At 35.9% G+C, this 18,853-nt stretch overlaps 1 protein-coding gene across 4 annotated transcripts in view; it reads right to left on the reverse strand.

Annotated features, from left to right (window-relative positions):
- Positions 1-1,803: 1,803 nt before the first annotated feature.
- The window catches only part of puf60b (poly-U binding splicing factor b), a 64,951-nt gene continuing 47,901 nt past the window's right edge, over positions 1,804-18,853 (reverse strand). For all 4 annotated transcript variants that reach the window (XM_039753731.1, XM_039753732.1, XM_039753730.1 and 1 more), the window contains 4 exons: positions 16,612-16,802; positions 11,990-12,113; positions 8,013-8,251; positions 1,804-5,825 (listed from right to left, as the gene is read on the reverse strand). In XM_039753731.1, coding sequence (XP_039609665.1) covers positions 5,526-5,825; positions 8,013-8,251; positions 11,990-12,113; positions 16,612-16,802 — 854 coding nt within the window. In that variant the 3' untranslated portion in view covers positions 1,804-5,525. The remainder of the gene's footprint in view (positions 5,826-8,012; positions 8,252-11,989; positions 12,114-16,611; positions 16,803-18,853) is intronic.

Raw genomic sequence — 18,853 nt, forward strand, 5'->3', positions numbered from 1 at the left:
TTTTTGTACTGGGAGTTTTGATTTTTATATACGTCATAATAGATAAAGAAGGCCAGAGTGAACAAAATAGGTTTTATTTTATAAATAAGTTAACCTAACATGTAATAGCAGGAGTTTTAAGAACCAAACTAATCAATGGTAATTATATACAGTCATGTTAAAAAAAAAAAAAAAAGTACAGTCCACTGAAAGAAAAAAAAAGACTTCATATTTTAATTCGGCAAAAAATAATCCAAACAAGCTGATTCAGCTGCTAACATTTCAGGCTCTGCCACAGCATTTAATTGTCTCAGCATGGTAGTCACTCCCAAACATGCCCTCATCCCCCTTCTTCAGCCTTCCTGCTGAGTTGCTTGCATGCCTGGGACAGACCAGTCTTCCTACTTATTTGTGTTTCATTCCATGATGGCAAATGGTTCACATCCTAAAGCAGCAAAGCAACTTGAAACCATAAAAATCAGCACAATTCTTGATGGCTACTCTAAATAAAGTTTTATAATGGAGTATGGTCAGTGCACGTTGCCAAACACAATGTGACACATAATCAAGCAAGACCACTTTTAACTAACCGGATGATTTACCAGGGATCTAAAACAGACTTGAGTTTAAAACTAGGCGACCAAGATGTGTTTTTTGTCCCACCAAATCGAATAACAAACCTCATCTCTTTGCATGGACAACTGGCCTCCAAATCCATTATGCCTGAAATTCTCAATTCAAGAAGAAAAAAAAATTAAGGCCAAGACCATGTGGAGATGATGAAATCAAAGTGCGGTAGTCCATGAGACACACCGAACAGCAGCAGCACCATCTGCACCAGGTTTGCTAATTTGCCCTTTTTATCACCATTCTTATTACATTCATACTTTTCTACAACTGCACACATGCCACTTTACACAACAATAAGGAAGGTTTATTTTAGGAAAGCATCTGGCTTTTTGATGCAATGAAACCAACAATTTTGTTCGGCACACTGCTTAATGAAAGGAGAATCTGAAGTCTGCAAATGTCATTTTAGGACCTTACGTGTTGTCAGGTTACAACACATGTTATTATAACAATTACTATCGGTACTATACCAGGTAAAAGTACAGCTTCTGAAATTAAGATTAAAATAATTTAGAAATTAGGGGTGCAATTTAAGAACTTTACATACCACCTTATAAATATCACAACTGTCTTGTTGTGCTTATAGCTTTGCTTTGTGTTGCAGTTTTCAGTGACAGGACCACCTTTACATCTTCTGACATGAAGTTAGTATTAAAACAATGTCACCAGACAACATTTTACAATGTGTTTCAAACAAATGTTAAAACATATGGAATTTGGAATCTTTTATCACTTAGAAGACTGGAGACTAATCTTTTAAAACTATCAACATACATTTGTAATGTTTCCATGTACCATTCATCCCATTTCCATTAAAAATGATAGTCCCATGTAGTTTGCATTTTTCAAAACACTAAAACATGTATTTTATCTAAGCATAAATTGAAAAAAAGAACACACCAAACAGTAAACTCACTGCTTGGGTCAGTCCTAGCAATAAGCTGCCATCTATGCACAGGAAATTGGTCTCCTCCTCTCCAGACATTCCCCTATTGAGGACTGAGGGTCCCTACGGCCTTCTTAGTAGAGGCAGTGTTCCCACTTCTAACCTGCTCAAAGTGAACAGGAAGCACCCATTATTGAGACCACTTCCAATTCAGTCAGGTACTGGGCAACATTACCACCCTTATGCAAAGGGCATTGTACAGCCACTAGCAGTTCTCTGTGATACCATCTTCATTTCCTGACTAGGCAGGTTTTTTTTTTTTTTTTAAATGCAAGTCATTTCTCTAAAGGGAACAGGAACCACTTCTCGGTATTCCTGCGACATGCCTTAAGACCTTAAGTAGGTTATGTAATTGAGACTTTTATCCCATACAAACCTCTGCTGTCCATTAAAGAATTTCAAGATTAGAAGACAGCTACAAAAATAAAGTACACCAGAGGTGACATTTGTATCTTTGACAATGTGATTTCCAGCTTAGGCCTTTGCCACAGTCCTACCAAGAAACGAGACAAATGAACTTATTGCAGGTTTCATTACAAATGGACTGACCATCTAGGTGGTCTCATTCTGTAGCTCCTACTCTAATGAATGCTGATTTTGTTTAATACTTTGAAAAAAAAACAACATTGTGCATACAATATGGAGCAAAGGTTGAAATGGCGTTCATCTGTCACATGGTTTATTAGCCATGCTGCATTATAATGCTAAATGTACAAATTCACCCTGAAAAACCACGTGTCCCTTAAGATGTCCATAATCATGCTTTCATATCAATGTCCTGGTCACTGGCACATCACTAATTTTGAACATTTTTAAATTTACTTCAGCCAAACTGCCACAATGGTGCATACTGTATACTACTTACCATGTTTTACTAAGGGTTCTTTTTTTCTCCATAAACACAACGTCTCTGCTGTGTGGTGTGTTTGCTTACTACCACCCCACAATGCAGCTCCTCTATAAACTGACTCATGGTGATCTTGGACTGGGAACAACATGTTTAGAAAAAACAAACTGATGGTTTTATACAACTATCTTATGCCAAATAATTCTACTTATTTTCTTCTTATAGCTTGGGAAACACAACAAACTAACCAGTACAAATAAAATTAAATTGAATTAAAACTTTAACAAGTATTCAAGCAATATGTTTTGCATTCTTCTCGAAGCAAAATATTTTGTGAAATTTAATAAACAAACCATCATTTTACTCTGAAACCACTAAACTACTCAAGGTTATAGGGAACCAGTGCCTAGACACAAGGCAAAAAAACACCTTGAATGGTGTGCCAGGCCACCACTGAGAAAACAGGCACACCAATTTTCTATAGTTTTAATAATATTCACAAGGTTACTGCCTTTCTCCCACTTTTAAATATAACCTACTTGATGATTTTTTTAACAAAAACATGCTCAAGGTTAACTTTATGAGTAAAAGGCAAAGTCCTAACAAAATATTCTTTTGAGGTTTTAAATCTTTAACAAGGATGTGATCATTTAAACACATTTATACTGAGAATGCAATACAGCAGTGAACAGCAGATGAATTGTAGGATCAGTTTCAGGTTAAAAAACATTTATAAAAACAAATCAGTTGAAGAATCAAATTTTCACTTGACCCTTTTAAAAACTAGGGGATTTCTGCACCAAGTTTAATTTTTCTTATTTTGGCCCATTTAAAACAGAGTTGTTTTTTTGTCCTGAAGTAAGTGTGCAATCCTGAATGAGTATCAAAAGCAAATTGCATTTACAGACTGACTAAACCGTTCACTATCATGGCAACCTAAGAGTGAATCCAACCAGATTATGTGGCAGTGGTCTAAAAAACGAATGACATGCAATGCAAAATGTTATGTCCTCCAGTGTCAGCATTTCCAGTTTACAACTTTGTGACCAAGTAGTGTTTCTCCATGTGACGTTTCTTCCTACCTGAACAAAGTTTCTGCACAAGGGATACACAACAGCTGTGCTACATCCCAAATTACAGAATACATAATTAACATCTAGAAGGTATATTCCAAATCAAACAAGATACAGTGTGTATTTAAAAACAGACCAAAAATAAATACATCCTACAAAGTAAAATCCATGGTAACGCTCTGTCTGTATTTCTTAGTCTGAAGTATCATTTCACAGGAACAAAAAAAAAAAAAACTGACAACTGCAAGCATGAACAATTTTAAAATGGCCATGGTAGGATGGATCAAGGAAACAAAGATAATCTAGGTCAATGTGCAGTGAAACTATGTTCATTATCAGGAACTTGGTTTCTCCATTTATATTATTATATACTGTACAATATAAACGCCACTTAAATATAAATATGGAGAAGTATATTAAAACTTTTCTATTCTGGAATGTGGAGTCTTAACCATTATGGTTTCTTTGATGACTTCCTTCTCTTTTTATTTGTTAACGATGACACAAGGAGAGAACACCGTCTGGGATGTAGGCAAGAAAATTTGGTAGTACAAAATTATTTTACATAACTGGTAATATTAAAACAAAAAGTCTAACCCAAAACTTCAACAATAATAAAATTAAGAGTGACAGCACACAATTTATAGATAGACAAATAAAATATACATTCAAATATGAACACAAAACCCCAAGTGTTTCCTCTCATTGCATATATAACGGTAACACTGGGTGGGATGGCAGGTTGTCTGTTCACTGAAATATGGATATAGCATGATCTGCTCTCATACTTTGGTTTTATCTTATACCTTAACTATAATATTAGATTTATGAAAATAAGTTGAATTTTACCACATTAAAAATGTGTGCAGTTTAAAATAAACTTAGTAATGAGATTATCCATCCATCCTCAATTTATAAGACAGTTTTTTTCATTTAATTACCTCTTACATTATCAACTGTTGTTTTGAATGGTTTTATTCAGTCACCTCATCAACATGAATAGCTCCAATACCGTATTAAATAATAAACACAATAGTCCAATTGTCCCTTCTGAATTTTCCACTTCATAATTTAAAAATTTATTTCTGGGCAAATGATGTCTAACATACAAAAATACTGAGGAAATCTGGGGTGTGAAGAGCTGGACACCTGGCCTTTAAGAACAAAGCGCATGCACCACTCACTCTTAAAGCTCCTTCTTTAAAACAAGCATTCCTCTTGACAGGCAAATACCACACATTTTATCATCTTGAATTTTGTTTAAAAACATTAATCTGGTATTCTGGTATTTAAACTGGAATGCTAAGATTGAACATAAAAAAACAATACTAAGAAAACAAAACCTGTTCTTGCTTAACTTCCATGATGTCATTCACAACGTTTCAGTTGCACTTCATACCTGAGGAATACGAAAACAACTGTACAAACAAAATGTATGAGTAACAAGCAACAACATTTGCATAAATTTGAAAACAAATGCAAACTGAAGTCAAGAGGTAATGGAAAAGCAGTCAGTGAATGCTGCTATAGAAAAGCTGCAGCTTCCTAAATGTATGGCAGCAGTCAACTAAGGCACCATGTCTTCTAACCAGCAGCTGATAAAGAAACCACTGTTGAACTGTAAGAGACTCCTGGAAATAAAATCCAAAGGCAAAATGTTTTTTAAATAGTTCAAACATTTTAAATAAATTTTATACCCTAGGAAAAAAAAAATGAAGACTGATGGTAAGAATTTGGACAAAAAAATTAATGTAAAAAAATGAGAGTATAATAATATTCAGGTGTTACTAACAATATTTACTGAGTTATTCAGATAAAAAACAAAAACAAAACAAATTCAAAAACAGATCATGAAAACATCTCATGAATATCCAATTCTTCACAATATGGAATAATAATAGTAAAGGAGAAAATCTCCAATCCAAGTGAAGCTGCAGCTATTTTTTCTACCTCAACCATTAATTCTTAATAAAAATACCTATTTAAAACAGCAGCAGCTGTAGGAAGGTATATGTATTTGTACAGGGGCGTGCATGTGGTTCGAGACAGTTTATGCAGACAGATCACTGTTCTCAAAACGCTCCTGGTCGTACACTTCTGCAATGACTTTCCTGCCACCAAACCAACGGCCATTCAAGGCCTGGATAGCTTTGTTCATCTCTGCTGCAGTAGAGAATTCAACAAAGATCTTTACAATGACTTCGGCATCTTCTTCTTCACCCTGCTTCTCCTGGTAGATAATTACACGGTTCACTGCTCCAAATTTGCCACACTCTTCTGTTACTTCCCCTTCTAGATCATCATCAATGTCTTCAGGACCAACCATATTCCGCAATACCATCACAGTAGACTGTAAAACATAGAAAAAGAGATGAATGATTGAGGGTTCTAGAACAGCACGCAAAATTGTGATCATTGATCAGAAAGGAAAAATACAGTGAGTACGGAAAGTATTCAGACCCCCTTTAATTTTTCACTCTTTGTTATATTGCAGCCATTTGCTAAAAACATTTAAATTAATTTTTCCCTCATTAATGTACACACAGCATCCCATATTGACAAATAGAGAATTTTTGAAATTGTTGCAGATTTATTAAAAAAAGAAAAACTGAAATATCACATGGTCCCAAGTATTCAGACCCTTTGCTCAGTATTTAGTAGAAGCACCCTTTTGAGCTAATACAGCCATGCGTCTTCTTGGGAAAGATGCAACAAGTTTTTCACACCTGGATTTGGGAATCCTCTGCCATTCCTCCTTGCAGATCCTCTCCAGTTCTGTCAGGTTGGATGGTAAACGTTGGTGGACAGCCATTTTTAGGTCTCTCCAGAGATGCTCAATTGGGTTTAAGTCAGGGCTGTGGCTGGGCCATTCAAGAACAGTCACAGAGTTGTTGTGAAGCCACTCCTTTGTTATTTTAGCTGTGTGCTTAGGGTCATTGTCTTGTTGGAAGGTAAACCTTCGGCCCAGTCTGAGGTCCTTAGCACTCTGGAGAAGGTTTTTGTCCAGGATATCCCTGTACTTGGCTGCATTCATCTTTCCCTTGATTGCAACCAGTGGTCTCATCAGACCAGAGAATCTTTATTTCTCACCATCTCAGAGTCCTTCAGGTGTCTTTTAGCAAACTCCAAGATAGAACTTTTTGGCCTTAATTCTAAGCGGTATGCGTGGAGACAACCAGGCACTGCTCATCACTTGTCCAATACAGTCCCCACAGTGAAGCATGGCGGTGGCAGCATCATGCTGTTGGTGGTGTTTTTCAGCTGCAGGGACAGGACGACTGGTTGCAATCGATGGAAAGATGAATGCGGCCAAATACAGGGATATCCTGGACAAAAACCTTCTCCAGAGTGCTAAGGACCTCAGACAATGATCCTAAGCACACAGCTAAAATAACAAAGGAGTGGCTTCACAACAACTCTGTGACTGTTCTTGAATGGCCCAGCCACAGCCCTGACTTAAACCCAATTGAGCATCTCTGGAGAGACCTAAAAATGGCTGTCCACCAACGTTTACCATCCAACCTGACAGAACTGGAGAGGATCTGCAAGGAGGAATGGCAGAGGATCCCCAAATCCAGGTGTGAAAAACTTGTTGCATCTTTCTCAAGAAGACTCATGGCTGTATTAGCTCAAAAGGGTGCTTCTACTAAATACTGAGCAAAGGGTCTGAATACTTAGGACCATGTGATATTTCAGTTATTCTTTTTTAATAAATCTGCAACAATTTCAAAAATTCTTTTTGTTTGTCTGTCAATATGGGGTGCTGTGTGTACATTAATGAGGAAAAAAAATAATTTAAATGATTTTAGCAAATGGCTGCAATATCACAAAGAGTGAAAAATTGAAGGGGGTCTGAATACTTTCCGTACCCACTGGAAAACTTGCCATAAGGGGAAAAATGCATATTGTACTAGTACACTACAAAAAATGCACATGCAAAAACTAAACAAAAAACTTTAAATGAGAGTTGTTTTGCTTTTATTTAGCAAAAACATCTCCCAATGGGGTAAACGAAATTTACTTGACAAGATTTCTTAAATTATGCAAAATAATCATTAAGACAATTCCTTTGATAGGCCAATAATTCTTACAGTAAGAAAAACAAGAATAAATGCCATTATTTAAATACTTTCACTTGCTTAGATTTCAATTTTTGCAGTGTAAAATGACTAATTATATATATATATATATATATATATATATATAGTGTAATTATATATAAATGTCTTTCTTACAGAGTTCTAGTCACTGATTGTTGTTGATATTGTTTATGACCTATAGATCACAGGTGCTGTTCCATCTGCCCAAATGTGGTTCACGTGTAATTTCTAAATACAGTTGCAAGAAAAAGTTTGTGAACCCTTTGCAATTGCCTGCAGTTCTTCAATTACTCACTCATAAGAATGTGGTATGATGTAATGATTGAAAAAGGAATTGTTGTATTAATACATTTGTCATTAAAGATTTAGAACCAAAACTTATAGAAGAGGAATAATACACACTGGCTAATCATAACGGAACAAAACCATTTACATACCTCCTGTTTTCTCAACAGCTTTTGCATTACCATATGTCGGGCGCTGCTACCAGAAATGCTCATGTGTTCCTGTTCACTCAACATCTCTGCCCGCTCGCCATCTTGGGAAACTTCCTCCTCTTCCTTTTCTTTCTTTGCGTCTGCAACTGCTATAAGCGTTGGTGGAGATGCCAGGACTGGGTTTACGATACCAACCTGAGGAATAGCAACTGGGATGGGAGGTCGGGCAGGTGTTACTCCTGTTAAAAACAAAAATTGGAGGGTGAGTTTATGGTTGGTAAAATCTCATTATGAATATTCATTTTTTTGAAACATAACTATCCTAATTTTAATATAATATGGCCTAGACCAAAGTGGGAGAAGACTGCTCAATAAGTATTTATCTCTGCCAATAAAAAAAAATAATAAAAAAATTGTAGCAGCAAGTGCAAATAACAAAAACAAAAGGTCATACAGTATGTGAAGCTAATTAATGGTGGCTATTTAAACTTAGAAAAACATTTATTTCTTTAAAGAGAAACAGTTACAAAATGTGGTTTGGCAGGAAAAAAATTGGCTTTTCAAACTTTGAAGCAAATAACTACTCTGAAATTTTGAAATATTCTAGAATGATATTAAACTAGATGTGTGTACATGTCTGCAAAGCAAGAGCCTGCACTCATAAACACCAACGCCGTGCCTTTCATGTATATCATAGTGGACAATTTTAAAATAAAGTTATTTTTAAAGTTTTTGACTTTGCATTCTTTCCTTACTAAAGCAACAGACTTATTTTTCAGTAAAGAGGTGAAGATTATTTTCCAAATCTTTGAAATCTTTCTAAAAATAGCCAATGTTAAGTTTTATCAATGAAAATGGTTCCTACAAACTTGCTACTGAGCTGTAACAATTAACATAATATTAATCTTTTGCTCACAATGTATTAGTTGACTGTTTTTCCTCAACTGCTCCACAAAAAAAGAACTCTCGGGAAAGTGCTGACAGACTTTAAAAGAATCTATACACCATATTTTTGGAAGTTTCACTACAATTTGTCTTAAAAAAAAAAAACACTTTGCAAGATAAAATGCATAATTAAAAAACAGGGGAAAATATTGTCACAGATAAGGTGACAGAAATTAAGATACACTCCTAGTCATTTGAGAGGCCAAATGATCCCAGTAAAGTGCATATATCTTCAAGTGGATGGGCTAATGCATAACCAAGGCAGATAAACAAAACAATCACATTTCTGAAAACAAAAGGTAGGCTGCAAGAGCTATGAAACAGACCGATCAACTGGTACCAAAGCAAATTTATGTGCTGAAACAAAGTGATCATTGATTAGTAATACGTAACTAGTATCAAGAGTACTAATGAATTGTTTTGTTGAAAAATGGACAGAATAGGTTTTGTTCCAGTTGCCACATACAACAGTAACAAATAATATAAAGAAATAACACGCCCACCCTGCCATAACTTTGCTCTCCAAGGTAGTAGAATGAAATACTGTGATCACTTTACATATGCTTTCATGAATCAGAATTAAATCTAGCCTTTTAGAAATAAACAGAATTAAATTATATGAAACAAATCTTATTAGGTGAAGAATTACAGTAAATACAAACTGAAAGCATTTTTAAAGTTACATTTTACAAATATAATTCATAGTTAAGACTTTAGCAAAACGTTGATGGCTTATCAGAACAGAAAGATATCTCTGTGAGAACTTGATAGTGAAAACATAAAGGTGTAAAACACTGAAGAAAATCAGGAGGACATGACAAGTTCATTTGTTTGAACAAATGGCAGAGAGGCATGAAAAGAATGCTCAAGACTTTTGAAACAGGATGAAAAGGATGTGAGCTAAAAGTAGTCACACAATGTATATTAAGCCAGTTGTCACTGAGGCATGAAATGGTTTCAGAGCAGCTGTATCTGGAGTGCAGCACACAAATAAACATCAACTGCTGTAACTTTATGAATCTCTGGTTGTGTCCACTGTTTTCTTTTTAACAGTTAATGTTTTAAATTTAGATTTTTTAAATACTCGTTTGTTTGTTCAAATTATAAATTCAAAAGGTTCAGACTTTGAAGTTATTTTAATGCCAAGGCATACATTTTCCACACCAATGAAATATATACACTACACAAATTGTGTAGTAAAACATCTTAAAATAAGCATACAAAGAAAGCCATAAATATGGTAAAAGGTAAATTTTAGGTAAAGAAAACAAGGAAGGAATGAGGACTTTCAAGTACCGCTGTTTGTTAATGTAATAGCCAACTAATTTTGAATGATAACGACTGGGACATAAAATGTTTTAATAGATACCAAACATACAATTTTTAATTAGAATCTGTACCCAAAAAAATGACAATGTATCACCAAGGCTTGAACTAAATGTTAAATAAATAACAGGAAATAAACATATTTATAAACACAAACACTTGCTATATTATTGTATGTTCATATCTAGTGTATTTGAAATATTTTGAAGTATTTTTTGGAATAACTTGCATGCTCTATAGTAACACTTGGATATAAAGTGTCTTGCAGTATTTAAAATTACTTCATCTTGCATTGTTTTCTACTATCACTTCCCAGAAAACTCATCAAGAAAGAATGCTTATTAGCTCCATTTCCTGTTGCTGTAGACAAGCAGAGCAGGGATTTAAAGGAAAAAAAAGGGGGGGAGGAAAAGGGTTGGACGGGGGCAGGAGACAGCTCCACCTCCTTTACACTGACGACCAAAGTGTCACAACACGATTACTGTTAAGGAGGATTTGCAGAAGACACAATTACTGCTGATATGCGTATTGTGTTTTACCAAAATATACACAAGGCTCAATACCACTTTATTTTTCAAATTTTGGTCTGCTCTGAATGGAAATCTTTATAAAAAAAAAAAATAATAAAATTATATTTTAATATGCAACTAACAATGTGATATATTTATATTCAATAAATGTAAATAATTTGCAGATAGCCAAGTGAATTTTGCATTAAAGAAAACAAACCATTAGTAAGGGAATTAATATGTTAAAAATTAGAGGTCAGAAGTAGAAATCTGCATTGTCTGTCAGTTGGCATGGTCATGGGGCTAGAATTAACTAAAACTGAAGGTGCCAAGTATAAAATGTAAAATAAGAAAAAAAAATAAATAAATAAAAAAGGGAAGCACCTTACATAGGTAGACATATGGGTAATTTAATAAATGCTCAAAATAAGATCAATTTGTCTTTTCAATTAAAGTCTATCTGCTGTGACTACTGCATTTTGAACTTTAAAGGCTTAACTTTAGGTCTGAAGTCAAAATTCACAAGTCTCTCTTTCACAGTTATGAAAGATATGAAATTTTGCTACTGATGGTATTAAGTTTAAAAGTTAAATAGTTTACAATCACTCAAAACCTAATCAACTAAGGCTAAAAAATCAGTTATTTCTAAAACTTCATCATAACAGGTGTATTCATTCTTAGATCACATTGTCCGTAACAACAAAAAATATAAAGAGATATTAAAAACACATTCAAAACCTGTTGTAGGGGTATCAAAACATGTTTTTTCATATTAAAAACCCAAAGTTGAATTTCTTTGAAGAAAATCATACTTCCTCCAATCTATGAAATAGGCAGAAATTTATACAATAAAAAAAAAAAAAACACCTTTCTAGGAAGCAAAGTCACCTTGTTGGAAAGAGTATAACAAATATGGCAAATAAATTACATTTAGAATTAAATTAAAAATGTCCCCTTAGGATAAGTAAAGATCATCTAAGTAAAGTTAGCAACACTCTCCTAATCCAATCTGCTATTAGTAAGGTTGTAACTATTTTTAGATGCATAATGACAGTGTCAAATCACACACAGCTTGGCACTATGTTTTAATATATATCATGCTCATAGATATAATGTGAATCAGTAATTCTGTGAAGTACATAAAAATCACATTTATTCACATTTATCCTATACATAGGTCACCAAATCTTTCCATACCTGTAATGACACCAGGTGCTTGTGCTGCCATGACTGCTTGTGGTAAAGCACCAAGTGGCTGTGCTAATGTCAGCGCTGTTGGTGTAGTAAGAGCACCAAGGACTGTTGCTCCTGCTACAGCTTCCTAAAATTAAAATGGGAAAAAAGTCAACTGAAATATCCCAGATAACTGTTACATTATAAAAAATAATGCACAAGTATGAGCATGGTTGACAACTACTACTATGCTGTCTGATTAGTGTATTAAAAATTAAACATTTAAGATATTGTAGAAAATAGATTATGGTCAATAAACTGTTAAAGTAGAAGTTAAACAAATTGACTGAAAATTGATCAAATTTATTTTCTTAGTAAATTGTTTTTTAAACAATGTACATCACCTTATTGTGAATAATACTGTATAGGCAGAGCATGTACTGGTTCCAGTTTAAAGGGCCAAAACATTGATTCAAAGGATCTAAAAATCAAATTAAAAAGTAGCATATCGCAGCACAATAAGAAGTATTTATGCAGATAGTGTAATTTTTATTAAACTTGACTAATTTGCAGGTAGAATTAACATTGCCATACAAAGAAATCCCCTCCTAGGATTGCGACCTTGATGGTGAGAAGCTTGGGGGCCTCAATAATTCTTAGATCTGCATTGTAGACGTGTGTATTCCTGACAAGTTTAACTATAGCAAACTGGTATAAAGAGAGGAGTGAGACAAAGATCAACTAAAACACCCACATTTTAAATAAATCATCAAGAACCTTGCCCAGAAAAGGAATACTGGGAACTACTTGTTGAGTCATGTCTGAAAGTAAAGAATACTGGTGGGCCAGGCAATCCACGTAGTCTTATGGGACTCAACCATAATTGCTTAAAACCATTATGTTGGCTCAATAACTAGGAATTGAGTGATGCAGGTTGACTGCAGTGCTAAATAGGTGAGAATTAAGAGTGGGAGAGATATAGGAATTCTAGCCTTCTGCAATAGAATCTGGCTTTTAGGATTTGGAAATCAAACTCTCTAGTGGTGGCACAGCCTTGAAGAGCACATGTAGGATGCTGAAAAATACCAGTTAGATACAGATGGAATCACCTCTATGCTTAGCATTAGCTATGAAAGCAGACATCTCAAATCGGGCTTGGGAACTTATTCTAGTGGATGAGATAGTTCCCCCAAAGTGATTTCCAATTGCAAAGAGGAAAACTTTTTTTGTGTGGATTCACCAACTACTCAGGGTATTCAGCCTACACCCCCATCCACATTTTTTTTTTGGGATACTGCATTTTGTGTTTCACAGGGTATCATATACTGAATCCTTAGTGACAGTGAAAGACTTCAACTCTTACATAGAGAATGACATAGCTACAGTGCATCCGGAAAGTATTCACAGCGCATCACTTTTTTCACATTTTGTTATGTTACAGCCTTATTCCAAAATGGATTAAATTCATTTTTTTTCCTCAGAATTCTACACACAACACTCTATAATGACGTCTAGCATCAAAATTTTCCAGACTTGGGCATGAGCATGCTCGACCTCAATGTGTCCAATAAGTATATTCACCGGTCTTCCTCTCCGCAAGATACGACCGTACACAATGACGCATTCCTTTGTGGCGATATCTGTGTCTCCGTCGATCAGGAATGCCATGTACGCACTGTTCGCAATTTGCACAGACGTCTTTTTTTTTCAATGTATCTGCGATGACTCCTATAAATTGGGCGCACACGACATCATTGCTGTACATCGGGTTTACGTTCAAGCCATTTTTCTTCATAAGAATTATTTCGGACTTGAATTTAGTGAAGGGAAGTTCTTCTTTTGCAATATTGTAGGCAACGTTAAACTTAATTATCATCTCGGCCTCGTCTGATGATCTGTTTGCTGCTGCCTGCCGCTGAAAGGCAGCGGGGAGAGGGGACACTTGAGCAGTGCATTTATCACAGCATGTAATGTGTTTTATAGATGCATTGTGCTTTTTCAGCGTTTCAATTCTAAATGTATTAGAACCAGTCACAAATGCACTACTGCCGGCCATGGTCTTCCCACACTCTTTACAGTAAATACAGTGCATTATATTATCGGCTTATCCGCCCTTCACTATCTCTGATTGGTTTAGACCACGATATGGGCCTAATGTGTGTCTGTTGTTGAACAACAGGGAGACTTTAAGAGTCACGGAGTTTCGTTTTTTTCCCCCCTCGAACGGCTGGTCGCACCGGTGCAACCTTTGATTTTTTTTTTTGTCGCACCACTGAGAAATTAGTCGCACTCTAGAGCCCTGAGGCGCTGTGAATACTTTCCGGATGCACTGTATATGTAGGAGTTTGAATGTTGGCATGGCTTGTCTAGACTAAACAAGAGTGAATAATTGTTATTGTATTTCTGAACTACTCATGGACTGTTAATGATAAAAACAAGGATGCTCATAACTAGACCTTCTTCCTGATTATCTTTAGTCAAGAGTCATTGACAGACTACAAAAGTAACTTTAGAGCCATCCTAACCTAAAACAAAATGTTTTTATTGAAAACTAAATGTCACTTAACAAACCACTCAAAAACGAGTGTGCACAAAAATTAAAAAAAGCCTCTGCAGTTCCCTATAAACACTCTTAATAATAAAGTAGCACAACATTCCCGCCAGACAAAATTCTTGACCAACACACCTCCTGACTCCTAAGCTCAAAGAACTTCTGGGCAAGGGGAGGCTTCACACTCCTAATTTTATCCATTTCCATATGAACCCCTTAATATGGTGGCCACTGTTCTATCCTGAATCCACAATCCTCAATTCACAGTTGAATTTGTATCCTCTTCAATGCCTGCAGCTAGACCACATGTTACATGCAAGGCCATCTGCTATTGTCTAATGGTTTACTTTTACAGCATTCTGCCTGCCCACCAAAACCTTCCAGGTTATATACTGCTAATGGAATAATTATTTCTGTGCACACGGCCATTTTAACAGCTGCTGGACAAAATTATAGGTTCCCATGACCATATATGTAAGAGTTAAGACAGTCCACTTATGGCTGCTGACCTAAATAATCACTTCTAGGGAATCCTCCCCGGGCTCCCAGGGATGACACAGTGCACGGGCATCTCACTTGTGAACGGTTTTAGAACGATCAACACTTATTTTAAATAAAATTACTGCAATATGTTGACACCAATAAAAGACTAAACTTATCTACAAGCAGTTCATGCTGTCATATAAGTACATGTATCTAGTTCAGGGGTGGCCAAAGTTTTTCGGCTTGCAAGTTACTTTTAAAATGACCAGGTCAAAATGATCTACCTACATTAAAAATGCTATATATTGCATAGTTTTATTGTGAAATAATGCAAAGAGTACGCGACATGTGTTTTGCCCTACTTCTGGGCTCACCAGGTGTACACACTCACTGCACCCTCTCTGGGGGTGGATTGAACCTCGAGCGTCAGCGTTGAAGCCTCTTTACATTGTGCCACGGCGTTTGGATCGTTTATTTGACAGGATGTAGACTGGGGTAATTACACTCATGGCATTCGTAGTCTGAATCACAATCTGATTGTATGGGTGTGTGTGGGATGACCAGTGTGTTAGAAGAAGACAGATCTCAGACTGGCCGACCTGTATGTTAATCAAGTGGCAAATGCCATAGGGAGTATATGTGATAGACTAACGTTTAAAAAAAAAAATAAATAATTTTTTTGAACACGATCTACCTGCACTACCTTTCCGATTGACGTATTGGGCACCCCTCATCTAGTTAGTTGCGGTAATAAGAGCGTAGAAAGCACAACGTGTCCAGCGTGCCGTCGTCCAGGCGAGACCACAACTTCGTGCAGAGTACGCCAGCCACAGAGAACGCACGCTCTGCCTCCACTGAAGTGGTCGGCACAGTCATCAGATACTAATACACTTATTCCAAACAATGCCCGTGCTTGCTGTTCCTCTGAAACACCAACATTTCACCTTTAACTGATGCATCCAGTTTCTTATCATTCTGTGATGGCAAGTTTCTTGGCACAGATAATGTGGATGCAACAGACTGACTGACGCATTGCAATTTCAAGTTGCTGTTCAAAGCCGTTGTCTGACAGATTTCCATGAAGTCTGCCCCGTCCCGGCATTAGTAAGCTGCAGAGTGCAGACTCCCCCCAGTCCACTGTGCTCAGTCTTAGTGGGAGCTGAGAGATTGACTGCTGCTGGTCTGTTGTTGACTGAATTAACCGGCAACACACTACACCGTGGGCCAAAAAACCATGCCACTTAATTATTTTCAACTATAACTCTGTTATTTCTTGATCGATTTTTACACTTTTGCACGCTATATATGAGAGCTTGGCCGTTCCCGGATTTCCGGGAATTACAGAAATGGATTCCCTAATCACTTCTATGGGTCCTCTTAAAGCACAGGTTTTCATCTCTTTTGACTTCCCTCTGAACATAGTTAAACAGTTAATACTGCTAAGTCAGTCAGTCTTGCCAACTGTATGACCCTTTTTTTTGTTTAACCACACTGTGTTCTGACACCACCTGCTTTATACCCCTTTAATACCTGGCACAACTTTGACAAATTGTTACTTTAATCACATAATAACAAAAAATTCTTAGATTGCATTTATAACATATTTCATTACCTGTGCTGTAATCTTGGCAGTTGCTGCCGCTGCTGCTACAGCAGCAGCTGGTGGCAATCCTCCAGGTGTTGCAGGCGTATGGATTGGCATTGGTGGAGTGACTGCTTTACCAACTCGAAGATACTGACCACCTAAGTCAAAAAGATTCATTGAAGATACTGCATCCTGTGAAGACTGAGCCTTTTCATATTCTGTAATCACAAAAAAAATACAATTTTAATTTATATTAATAGAGAAGAAAACTCAATCCAAAGTGACTACAAATCACAGGGATTGATAAAAATTTACTCTCTAAGTGTGAGTGAATAAAAGGTTTATCTGAAGTTTGAAAGAATTAATGTATTAACTGGCAGGCTCACAAGGTCCCTATGGTTGGAGCAGGTGATAACAGAAGACAGAGAGCAAAAAATAAAAAGAAAAAAAGACCTTTCCCAGCTATTAAAAACCCCAAAAAACAGGAATTTACACACAAAAAGTACACTTTCCCAAATTTGGGAAACCTGCAAAAAGGTACTTGTGTATCCCTGTCTCAAGCAGTGCTTCTGAGAAGGCCTTCAGCACCGAAAGGAAATATTGCAACATTTAACCGTACTGCTCTGAAGCCAGATGCTGTGAACAGACTGGCGTTTGTCATACAACTTGAACTTTCCTTAGTAGAATTTTACAATTGTTTCTTTCTGGTATGTGCAATATTGGATAAAACTTGAAGTTAGTAATCTTGATAAAAATGTTGTAGGTTTGTCTTTTTTTGTATCTATACCTGTGCAACATGACAAATGCTGTAGTTTTTTTTATTCCTGTGCAGTTTGACAGAACTTTGTATTTTTACACTATAGTACAATATTTCAGATTTTTCTTCTTGCTTATATGCTGCACAATTCATCTTAAAACAGAGCAGTTTTTGTTCTTCCACACTATAATGTCCCAAGTTCAATTATGATTAGTAGTTAATCTTCTTTGGATTCATATCTTGTTTACATTAAGGGTGTCTGTTTAAAATGCTCTCATTATAATAGTTTGTTGGTCTTGTGTAAATCCTGTAAGCCACTTTGAAATGGCTTACTCATACTTGCACTGTTTGATCTCCGTAATACAGTGGTTTTAAATGTTTGTTTTTATTTTAAATCTAAAACTATTTTAGTTTTAAATACATAATACAGGTTTTCCTTAACTGTTGTTTCCATTAGTCTAACCCTAAGCCTAACCCTAATTAGTATCCAACAATTAATATCCTATTATCAAGATCAAGCTAGGTCAATAAGATTTTTACAAACACATTTTTAAAAGATGCAAAATATTGCCTAATTATCGTTACTGTCAAAGTCCCACAAAATATCAAGATATTTTTTGTTAATATGATGCAGATGTCCTTACTTCTTTCAAACATATTCTTAATAGGACTGTTAATGTTTGAATAAAAACAGTTTTATATTTGCTGTAAAGTACAATATTTAAAAACAAAATCCCAGAACCGTGTGGTCATAACAGGTTTGAGGAGCTTAATATATTATACATACTCTTAATTAATATACCATAAAATATGAACTTAATATATATAGACTCCTCCTTGGTTCAATTGTGCATCGTCATTGTATTCAGTTCCATTGTTATCCTGATGACATCTAGCTTTAAATTACTACGAAAATATCTCAGGCATGTTCTCTATCCTATTTTGTTAGTTGCCTAAATGATATTAATATTTGGATGGTGCGGCATCTGCTCAAGCTTAATTGTGCCAAATCTGAAATTCTCTTTGTTGGCTCTAAAGCTACCCACTCGAAGTTCAGAAATGTCAACTACTATCAATGACACCCCCAATTTAAGTGCCTTGGTGTTTTCTTTTTTTTTTTGACAGTAGTCTCTCATTTCAATCTTGCTTTACTGCTATGTTCCGGGCTGCCTTTCACCCCCTTCATAATATATCAAGACTCTGCCCCTCCACTGTTGTACAAAGCAGCTGAGATTCTAATTCATACTAGCCAACCCACGGCATACCATACGCTGCATAATCAGGCTGGTTTTTTTAATGACTTTTAAGCACAGGGAGAAAATTAATTTTTGAAAAGTCGGTAATGTAATAAATCAGCAAGAAAAGCAACATTGTAACAATGCACAGAACGAACCAACACACAATTGTACGTGACTGAAAACTGGCGGAACGCCATCGCGCCCTGCCTGCTCATGTGCCCACCTCCAACTCGTCACTTGAGTCGCTGTCGTCTTTGCACAGTCCACATGCACC

Source organism: Polypterus senegalus, chromosome 5, assembly GCF_016835505.1.
Source record: "Polypterus senegalus isolate Bchr_013 chromosome 5, ASM1683550v1, whole genome shotgun sequence".
In the NCBI taxonomy this organism is placed as follows: Eukaryota; Metazoa; Chordata; class Cladistia; order Polypteriformes; family Polypteridae; genus Polypterus; species Polypterus senegalus.